This window comes from Procambarus clarkii, chromosome 32 (assembly GCF_040958095.1).
Source record: "Procambarus clarkii isolate CNS0578487 chromosome 32, FALCON_Pclarkii_2.0, whole genome shotgun sequence".
NCBI lineage: Eukaryota > Metazoa > Arthropoda > Malacostraca > Decapoda > Cambaridae > Procambarus > Procambarus clarkii.
Window position 1 is genome coordinate 18,108,383 of NC_091181.1, and position 11,521 is coordinate 18,119,903.

Genomic DNA, 11,521 nt, shown 5'->3' on the forward strand with positions numbered 1-11,521 from the left:
GTCTATAGAATTCCTAACACAGATGTGTCCGAATTCAACTCAAACCTTAGAAATCTAATACTAGATAACACACTGAACAAAAACCATCTAATTATCGCAGGGGACTTTAATATTGACCTCTGCGAGCCTGAACACCCTACTGCTGTTAGCTTCCTCAACTGTATGAATTCCTGCTTCCTCATACCCTTAATCACTAGACCTACTAGAATCACTGATAGTACTGCCACGACTCTAGATCACATCTGGACCAACATAACCTCTCCGCTTACTTCAGGTATAATCACCGAAAGCACTACAGACCATTACCCCACATTTCTCTTAACTAACATTAACAAACCACCTCTAGAGACAAGGGAGTTCAGCTTTAGGCTGCACAATGAAACTGCTATACACAATTTTATAACTGCTGCTGCTAATGTCAACTGGGAGTCCGAGTTAGGTAACATAGGGGACATCAACCTAGCAGTGCAATCTTTTCTTCAAAAAACTCTCAGCCTCTATAACACCCACTGTCCTATGCTTACGAAACAAGTTACAACCAAAAGGCTTAACAATCCTTGGCTTACAAAGGGAATACTTAAATCAATTAATAAAAAACATGACCTTGAGAAGAAGTATAGGTTAGGAACCGTCTCCAAAGAATTCTTAAAGAATTACTCGTTATTGCTATCTAAAATAATTAGACGAGCCAAAACTAAATACTACGAAGATAAATTTACCCAAATAAAGAGCAACATTAAAAAAACTTGGAGCACAATTTCACAAATATTGGGATCAAAGAAGATTTTAAATAACAAACCAACACTCCTGTCCAATACCGTTGGTCAGCTTTCAGCCTCTGATTCTGCTATTGAGTTCTATAGGTTCTTCTCTTCCATTGGGTCATCCTTTGCAAATGATATTCCATCCACCAGTACTGATGTTAAGGACTATCTTACAGGTAACTATCCAGTCTCTGTACCTAAAGCCTACTAATTCCACTGATGTTAATGATATAATCCTTTCCCTTAAAACCAAGTCTAGTGCCCTTGAGGAGACACCAACTTTAATTTTCAAAAAAGTCTCCAGATCGTTAGCTACTGCTATTGCATTGCTCTTCAACAAGTCACTTGAACTCCAAACCTTTCCAGATATTCTAAAAAAAAAACGAGAGTAACCCCTGTCCATAAATGTGGTGATCCCACTGATGTTAACAACTACAGACCTATATCAATCCTGCCAAACTTGTCAAAAATATTTGAAAAACTAATCTACAAGCAGCCTTACTCTTATCTAGCCAAACACAATATACTTAGCTTTTGTCAATATGGCTTCAGACCCAAAAAAAGCACTAACGATGCACTTATTAGTATGATTAACTTGATTCATCCAGCTCTTGGTAAAAATGAGTTTCCTGTTGGGTTGTTTGTGAAGTTGCGTAAGGATTTTAACACTGTCAACCACCAAAACCTTCTTCTTAAATTACATCATTATAGAGTCAGAGGACACTCCCTACAATACCTCAATTCTTACCTTACTGACAGGCTCCAGTATGTTTCTGTAAATAATTCAATTTCTCCCACCCTACCCATCAACATCGGTGTTCCTCAGGGCAGCATACTTGGCCCTCTCCTCTTTCTCATCTACATTAATGACCTTCCAAATGCCTCCCAACACCTCAAACCAATTTTATTTGCTGACGACACAACCTTCATTTACTCCAGTCCTGACCCCCTTGCTCTAAATGCCACAGTAAATACTGAGCTAAATAAAGTCCATCTTTGGCTAACCGCCAACAAACTCACCCTTAACATTGACAAAATTTTCTATATTTTGTTTGGTAATAAATCCTCAAATCAAATTAATCTAAGAATAAACAATATCCAAATTAGTAAAAGAGTAGACGGCAAATTACTTGATGTTCTCATCTACAACAAGTTGTATTTCCAGGGACACATTCTAAATATATCAAAAAAAGTTTAAAAACTGTTGGCATTCTTTCTAAGATCAGATAAAGCCAACAAACTTTGTAAAATCTCTTTATGTATGTACCTTTACCTAAATAAAAATTATTATTATTATTATAGATATTATGTACCTCGCCCTGCCCTGGTGACACTCTATTACTCTCTCCTCTATCCTTATCTCAATTATGGTATTTATGCTTGGGATTCTACTACGCAAAATCATTTAGGTCCTGTAATTACTCAACACAAAACTGCTATTAGAACAATATCGAATGCTGTCTGGTCCCAGACAGCACTCGGTACCCTTACTCAAATCTTTGAATATGTTAGATATTAAGTCACTGCACATCCTCTCATGTGTACTCTATATATTTAAGACTCTGAACTGCAATGTTAATCCTGACCTTAAAAGTTTCCAAGAAGGTTGTAACAGAACCCATGAGCACCACACCAGAAACAAATACCTATTTGTTATTCCAAGAGTGCGACTTTACCAAACTAGAAATGCTCTACAACTCAAGGGACTCAGAATGTGGAATGACCTCCCTAATCCTGTCAAAGGCTGTACCTCTCTCAACCAGTTTAAGAGTAGAACTAAGTACTACCTAATTAACTCCATGTAACCTACCTTACCCTCCAAAATGTCAACCCATGTCTTGCTATTCTAAACAATGCTGTTTGTTGATCAACTTGTACAATTGCTGATTTTTGCCATGTCCCCCCGTTATTTTTCTTTTTTTTATTCCTTTTTTCAACACAATTTATACTGCACTGCGAATTACTATTAAGTTTTAGTCTAAGTGTTTTTTCTCTACACCTTGCCTGAAAGTCTATGCGTATTAGTGGCTTTAGGTATTGCATGTACTAGCTCTATCTATAAATCCAGCAGTATGTTTGTAACTCTGCATCTGTGTATGAACTTTTCCTAAATCAAATATTATTATTATTATTATTATTATTATTATTATTATTATTATTATTATTATTATTATTATTATTATTATTAATATTATTATTATTATTATTATTATTATTATTATTATTATTATTATTATTATTATTATTATTATTATTATTATTATTAATATTATTATTATTATTATTATCATTATAAAATATGTTAACAGAATATTTACACAGTGCACTTACACTATGAGCTTCTAGAATGCTCTTACGTCTGGCAAGGAAACGAACGACCGCCATTTGCCAAAATGAGAGACAGCTCTCCTGAGGACCAGACCACACACTAGAAGGTGAAGGGACGACGACGTTTCGGGCCGTCCTGGACCATTCTCAAGTCGATTGTCTTGAGAATGGTCCAGGACGGACCGAAACGTCGTCGTCCCTTCACATTCTAGTGTGTGGTCTGGTCATCATACTTTAGCCACGTTATTGTGACTCATCGCCTGCACAGCTCTCCTATATATATAAAACTGCCAGAGACTTCCCTCCCTCATAAACCTAAACCTATCTAAAAATCTCCATGATTTAACTAACCAAAATCCCAAACATAATAAAAAACATTAACGACCTATCACTAAAATACTTAAGAGTGAATGGTCCCTGTATTGTCCCTGTAATATTATAAAGTATTTTCCTAGCAGGCATTTATTTGTTTTTATTTATTTAAATTTACTTTAATTTATTTTATTATCTTATTATTGTTGCTTTAAAAAGTGGACTGTATTTAAAAGTTTAACCTGCCAGTATATTTTGGTAGCATTCTTTTTTGTAAACGTATGTTGTGGAATATGACTGAAAGGGTAAGATTAATGATTCTAACACGAATCTTCTCAATATTTCTTGTTTTTTTCTTCACTGTCGGGGGTAGTTGAAAAATTAACTCTTCAAAGTTAATTTTCACATATTATTTATGGTCTGATACCTAGAAGCGTTTCGCAAGAACACTTCTTACATTTTCAAAGGCAATTTTACATACTCAGCACGTGCATATATTCGTTTTTGGGTGAGGTAACAGGACACAAATCATTGGGAAAAGACACCAAACAATGGGTATATTGCGTATTTTATCTTCTTGCTTCTGTGCTGGTTTGGGGTCTTGAAGTGGGTAGAATGTAATTATGTGTTAACTGGCTGATGATTGCTGGTTTTGACTTTTTGATGTGTAGTGCCTTGCTGATGTCGAGTCTCCTGTTATCGTTGTATCTGTCGATAATTTCTGTGTTGCTTGTTAAGATTTCTCTGGTGATGGTCTGGTTGTGTGAGGAGATTATATGCTCCTTGATGGAGCCCTGTTGTTTGTGCATTGTTAATCGCCTAGAAAGAGACGTTATTGTCTTGCCTATATACTGAGATCGTTGGGCCTGACAGTCCCCAAGTGGGCATATGAAGGTATAGACAACATTGATTCCTTTCAAGGCGTTCTGTTTTGTGTCTGGAGAGTTCTTCATGAGTAGGTTGGCTGTTTTCTTGTTTTTGTAGTAAATTGTTAATTGTATCTTCTGATTTGTGTCTGTGGGGATGAAGTTCTTATTAATAATATCTGTTTTACGGGAACTTCTTTTCGATGGCTCACATAAGGGAGGAAAGTGTCCTGAAAGAAATTATTAATAGGAACGTTATCCCAACAGACACAAATCACAAGATACAATTAACAATTTACTACAAAAACAAGAAAACAACCAACCTACTCATGAAGAACTCTCCAGACACCAAACAGAACGCCTTGAAAGAAACCAACGTCTTCTAGTTGGTTTCGGTCATATTCAACAACATTATATATATTTAAATATATATATATATATATATATATATATATATATACATATATATATATATATATATATATATATATATATATATATATATATTCATATATATATATTCATATATATATATATATATATATATGAATATATATATATATATATATATATATATATATATATATATATATATATATATATATATATATGCGAACAAGCCTGAATGGTCCCCAGGACATATGCAACTGAAAACTCACACCCCAGAAGTGACTCGAACCCATACTCCCAGAAGCAACGCAACTGGTATGTACAAGACGCCTTAATCCACTTGACCATCACGACCGGACAAAATGAGGTGATAGCCGAGGCTATATGAACCACCCCACCGCCGGCACTCGGATAGTTATCTTGGGCATAGCATTTTACCAAATCACCTCATTCTTTGGGGCACACGTGAGGAACACAAATGCGAACAAGCCTGAATGGTCCCCAGGACATATGCAACTGAAAACTCACACCCCAGAAGTGACTCGAACCCATACTCCCAGAAGCAACGCAACTGGTATGTACAAGACGCCTTAATCCACTTGACCATCACGACCGGACAAAATGAGGTGATAGCCGAGGCTATATGAACCACCCCACCGCCGGCACTCGGATAGTTATCTTGGGCATAGCATTTTACCAAATCACCTCATTCTTTGGGGCACACGTGAGGAACACAAATGCGAACAAGCCTGAATGGTCCCCAGGACATATGCAACTGAAAACTCACACCCCAGAAGTGACTCGAACCCATACTCCCAGAAGCAACGCAACTGGTATGTACAAGACGCCTTAATCCACTTGACCATCACGACCGGACAAAATGAGGTGATAGCCGAGGCTATATGAACCACCCCACCGCCGGCACTCGGATAGTTATCTTGGGCATAGCATTTTACCAAATCACCTCATTCTTTGGGGCACACGTGAGGAACACAAATGCGAACAAGCCTGAATGGTCCCCAGGACATATGCAACTGAAAACTCACACCCCAGAAGTGACTCGAACCCATACTCCCAGAAGCAACGCAACTGGTATGTACAAGACGCCTTAATCCACTTGACCATCACGACCGGACAAAATGAGGTGATAGCCGAGGCTATATGAACCACCCCACCGCCGGCACTCGGATAGTTATCTTGGGCATAGCATTTTACCAAATCATTCAGGCTTGTTCGCATTTGTGTTCCTCACGTGTGCCACAAAGAATGAGGTGATTTGGTAAAATGCTATGCCCAAGATAACTATCCGAGTGCCGGCGGTGGGGTGGTTCATATAGCCTCGGCTATCACCTCATTTTGTCCGGTCGTGATGGTCAAGTGGATTAAGGCGTCTTGTACATACCAGTTGCGTTGCTTCTGGGAGTATGGGTTCGAGTCACTTCTGGGGTGTGAGTTTTCAGTTGCATATGTCCTGGGGACCATTCAGGCTTGTTCGCATTTGTGTTCCTCACGTGTGCCCCAAAGAATGAGGTGATTTGGTAAAATGCTATGCCCAAGATAACTATCCGAGTGCCGGCGGTGGGGTGGTTCATATAGCCTCGGCTATCACCTCATTTTGTCCGGTCGTGATGGTCAAGTGGATTAAGGCGTCTTGTACATACCAGTTGCGTTGCTTCTGGGAGTATGGGTTCGAGTCACTTCTGGGGTGTGAGTTTTCAGTTGCATATGTCCTGGGGACCATTCAGGCTTGTTCGCATTTGTGTTCCTCACGTGTGCCCCAAAGAATGAGGTGATTTGGTAAAATGCTATGCCCAAGATAACTATCCGAGTGCCGGCGGTGGGGTGGTTCATATAGCCTCGGCTATCACCTCATTTTGTCCGGTCGTGATGGTCAAGTGGATTAAGGCGTCTTGTACATACCAGTTGCGTTGCTTCTGGGAGTATGGGTTCGAGTCACTTCTGGGGTGTGAGTTTTCAGTTATATATATATATATATATATATATATATATATATATATATATATATATATATATATATATATATATATATATATATATATATATATCCTCTCCACTTCTCTCTCCCAACCTCCCTCTTTCTCTCTTCTGACAACCCCCTAACCGCCCTATGTCCATCCCATTCCGCCTGCAAAATTGGGTGAAGCTAGCCCAAAACGTCTGGCCTCAAGCACTGGACAGATAAACAAATCATCCAAAAATTTGACAAATGTTACATTTTTGTAGATGGGCCCAAGTAGTATATTCATGTTCATTCTCTACTCCCAATCGAGAATTCTGGGTTCGAATCCTGGGCGGTACAGACATGTTTCGGGGCATTTTCTATCAGCTAATGTACCTGTTCACTTGGCAGTAGGTAGGTACTCAGGAGTCAATCATCACCTTGTTGTGAGGTTGCATTCTGGGCGGGGTCAGTAATTTGACCTTGAGGGGTACCTCGATATAAGCCTAACGTGTATGAATACTCTGGCTGCCTGTCCCCAGACATATTGAATAATTATTTATATTATATAGATTGAGGATGCATGCCTTGCTCTTCAGCTGGAGCCAGTTTTTGTTTGTGTAGTGTATTTCCTTGAACTCTGAATATAGTTTGCAAATTCTGTATTCACTAAACTTCATGAAAATCTCTTTCGTGAAGTTTAGTGAAAAAGCGATTTTGCTGAAAATTCTGATTGACAATAGATCAACTACGTCACATAAAATGCAAGTGATAAATTGCTCCTTGCCATAATGTTGATAATGTATATAAAGCATACACTGGACTGGTGTGGGGAATTGACCTGTGAGAGTTATATCTATTTATATAGTAATTTATATTTTACGTTAATTTATATTTGTTGATAGCAAACTGTTTGATGTTTAAGGTGGACTGTATGATTTAGAATCCCACAAACCGTTTTCCTACACATATATTTATTTGGGGGGGGGTTATGGTTATTTTATGAAGTCATCAATATAAATTACTGGTTAATAGACATTCACGACAATATTAGACTACATATGTTAGTAATTAAATGGGGAGGCGTTATCTTGTATGGCTGATTTTGGCCTAAAAACCAGATATGACACGGATGAAAACAGACAAATACTCCTCTCTTTGGGTGAGACTGCCTTCACCACATTTACTGGTGAATTAGTACCAATTAACAACCCAAGTAGTTGTTAATTGTGCTTCTTCTTTCCCTTCAATTACACCTGTCAAAGGGCACTCACAAATAATAGCAGTAATTCTAATATGACAGCTATATCAGGGGAATATTGTGTATTGATTGAATGAGTTAAATAATATTTACCCTGTTGGGTGGCTTGGTAATTGTCCTGACCAGAATATATCCTAAATCTAATATTACTAGCCAATAATCAGCTAGATAGAATGCGAATCGGAAAAGACACTTCCCTTATTGTAGAAGATGAATGTGTGTTGATAATGGGAGTATTTTACAACCCATAACACTATGTCCAAGGTGATTAATTGTAGAGTTGCTCTGCTCCAGCAAGACTTGTTGCCCTCTCCTCTTTCTCATCTACATTAATGACCTTCCAAATGCCTCCCAACATCTCAAACCAATTCTATTTGCTGACGGCATAACCTTCATTTACTCCAGTCCTGACCCCCTTGCTCTAAATGTCACAGTGAATATTGAGCTAAATAAAGTCTATCTTTGGCTAACTGCCAACAAACTCACCCTCAACATTGACAAAACTTTCTATATTTTGTTTGGCAATAAATCCTCAAATCAAATAAATCTCAAGATAAACAATACCCAAATTTTTAACAAAGTAGATGGCAAATTCCTTGGTGTTCTCAATGACCAAATGCTGAATTTCCAGGGACACATTCTAAATATATCAAAAAAAGTTTCAAAAACTGTTGGCATTCTTTCTATGATCGGATATTATGTACCTCGCCCTGTCCTGGTAACGCTCTATTACTCCCTCATCTATCCTTCTTCTTCTTCTTCGAGGAAGAAGGTCTTCGAACACTGATTGGTATATTGTATAAGTGTGTGTTTTCTGTAAACTGTAGCATTGCAATAAAATCAAATAAAAAAAAAATAAAAAAAATAATAGGGGTGGTAGGAGAGGAAAAGATTAAAGTATTCAGTGAGAATCCACAAGGTCTTCTCTGAACACTATTTATTTTCTTCTTCGAGGATGTGGGTCCCTTTAATTAAACCAGTGGTGGTACCCCTAAATATATATATATATGACAATGTCAGACCACGGAGGAAAAATGAAACAGGAAATTTCCTTAAGTACTTTCGTATATTAAATACATCTACAGAAGGTGACCTTCTGTAGATGTATTTAATATACGAAAGTACTAAAGGAAATTTCCTGTTTCATTTTTCCTCCGTGGTCTGACATTGTCACATTCTTAATCACGTGTTTATTTTCGTGATATACACACACACACACACATATATATATATATATATATATATATATATATATATATATATATATATATATATATATATATATATATATATATATATATATATATATATATATATATATATATATATATATATATATATATATATATATATATATATATATATATATATATATAAAACGCTGAACTTAAATGTCAATCCTGACCTTAAAAGCTTCCTATAAGTTTGCAACAGAACCCATGAGCACCACACCAAAAGCAAATACCTATTTGAAATTCCAAGAGTACGACTTAATCAAACTAGAAATGCTCTACAAATCAAGGGACCCAGAATGTGGAATGATCTTCCCAATCATGTTAAAGACTGTACCTCTCCCAACGTTTCTTTATTATAAACAGTAACAATATTATTTTATTTATTTTATTTTATTTATGCATATACAAGAATGTACATAAGGAATGTGAGGATACAAATATGGTAATTACAGTCTTGTAAAGCCACTAGCACGCGCAGCGTTTCGGGCAGGTCCTTAATCTAAGAAAATTTTAAGGAGGTAAATACTTGCAAAATTTATAGACAAAAAAATGTTAACAGATTACATGGAATGAAAAAAAAGGAGAGAAAATTATAGGTACAGTATATTAAAGCACATAGATAGCTATGATTGATTGCAATGACAGCTTAAAATGGTAGTTGACAACAAATTGGTAGGCACAATACAGCAGAAACAATATAAGATTGATTGCAATGACAGCTTGAATGGTAGTTGACAAAAATTGGTAGTCACAATACCGCATATGGCTAGCACATAAAAGAAGACAGCAATGAGCACAATGATAAGGTTATTATCTGCCTATTGTATTAAGCGTTAGTAAATGTCTCGGTTTTTCCGACAACTAGGACTTTAAGAAGCTTGTCTTTTACAGCTACCGGCGACTGGTTCCTATGTGACCGTGATGCCGCTCAAGATCGGTGGAGGCAGCGGGTCCCCAGCCAGAGTCATCGGCGAGGTGGATGAAGCACCCCCGGGCGCCTCCCCAGCAGGTACTCTCCTGCACTCCGCCTACATCCTGCCGTGTCTGCTGATCATCACGCTCCTGGCACACTGGCCCCTCAACGCCTAGGATACTTACCCTCACCGGCGATGGACCACTGCACTCGACCATGTTGGCCGGCACTTGCAATAATATGATGAATATATGAATATGCAATAATCTGGTGAATATGCTTGTAATAGGGATCTAGTCACGGTTATCTGACTTAGTGATATTATATTCAAGTTTGGCAGACATAAGCTGAGATGTGATAATTTGACAATGGTCCAATTCTTATATATCTCAGGTCTCAGCGTGGTCTGTACCGCCCCATGTGTGACTGTTGATGTTTATCTTTTTCAAAGCTTTACTGAATAATTCAGACCATATCATTGTAGCAGCCTATTCTTTAATAATGACATTACTTATAGCAACCATTTGGTCTAACTAACAAAAATGGACTGATCGATCCCCAAAAAATTCTCTTCCGTATTATAAAGTTACCCTAAATAGCTTATTAAGATAATGGAAAAGTTACCAAAAAAACTAACCTAACCTGCCCAAGTAATCCTAGGCCTAATATACGCTCTCTTAAGTCTAATATAGTACACATAATCTATAATTTTCTAGGAATGTTTAAGTTCTGTTTTGCAGCTGTTTGTTTTTCATGCCCTGTACAAAAATAATTGTAAAAGATGCAAAGATTGTTGGCTACGACAGTCCCTTTGTGCACACTCGATCATATTATTATGTCAGTGCTCTCTTGGGGGGACGGACTCTCGTGATAACATATAACATTACTTTAATTAGATTTTCGGTATCATGCTCCCAAAACCTAAATTGTGAATCTGTTTTAACACGAAAAATAAAGTCGCAGAAATTGTCATACACTCATCTATATTTTATTTGAATCCTAATTACGTTGCTATTCAATTTTTTAAAACTTCACTTGTGATGTTAATGCAACAAAAGTGATAGTAATAAAATAAAAGAATACTTATATGCTTCCTTCTCCAAACACCAAGGGCTGGATTAAAACTTTTAGAAGCCCAATTGTACTTACAAGATTTTGGCACCCCCACATGTATCTAATTCAATTCAATATATATGTGTGTGTAAATCACGATATATATATATGTCGTACCTAGTAGCCAGAACGCACTTCTCTGCCTACTATGCAAGGCCCGATTTGCCTAATAAGCCAAGTTTTCATGAATTAATGTTTTTTCGACAACCTAACCTACCTAACCTAACCTAACATTTTCGGCTACCTAACCTAACCTAACCTATAAAGATAGGTTAGGTTAGGTTAGGTAGGGTTGGTTAGGTTCGGTCATATATCTACGTTAATTTTAACTACAATAAAAAAAATTGACCTCATACATAATGAAATGGGTAGCTTTATC

The 11,521-nt window shown here is 37.1% G+C and overlaps 1 protein-coding gene across 2 annotated transcripts in view; it reads left to right on the forward strand.

Annotated features, from left to right (window-relative positions):
- The window catches only part of LOC123759291 (isatin hydrolase), a 115,878-nt gene extending 104,869 nt beyond the window's left edge, over window positions 1-11,009 (forward strand). For both annotated transcript variants that reach the window (XM_069334978.1, XM_069334979.1), the window contains one exon: window positions 10,008-11,009. In XM_069334978.1, the coding sequence (XP_069191079.1) occupies window positions 10,008-10,205 (198 nt within the window). In that variant the 3' untranslated portion in view covers window positions 10,206-11,009. The remainder of the gene's footprint in view (window positions 1-10,007) is intronic.
- The last annotated feature ends 512 nt before the right edge of the window (window positions 11,010-11,521 follow it).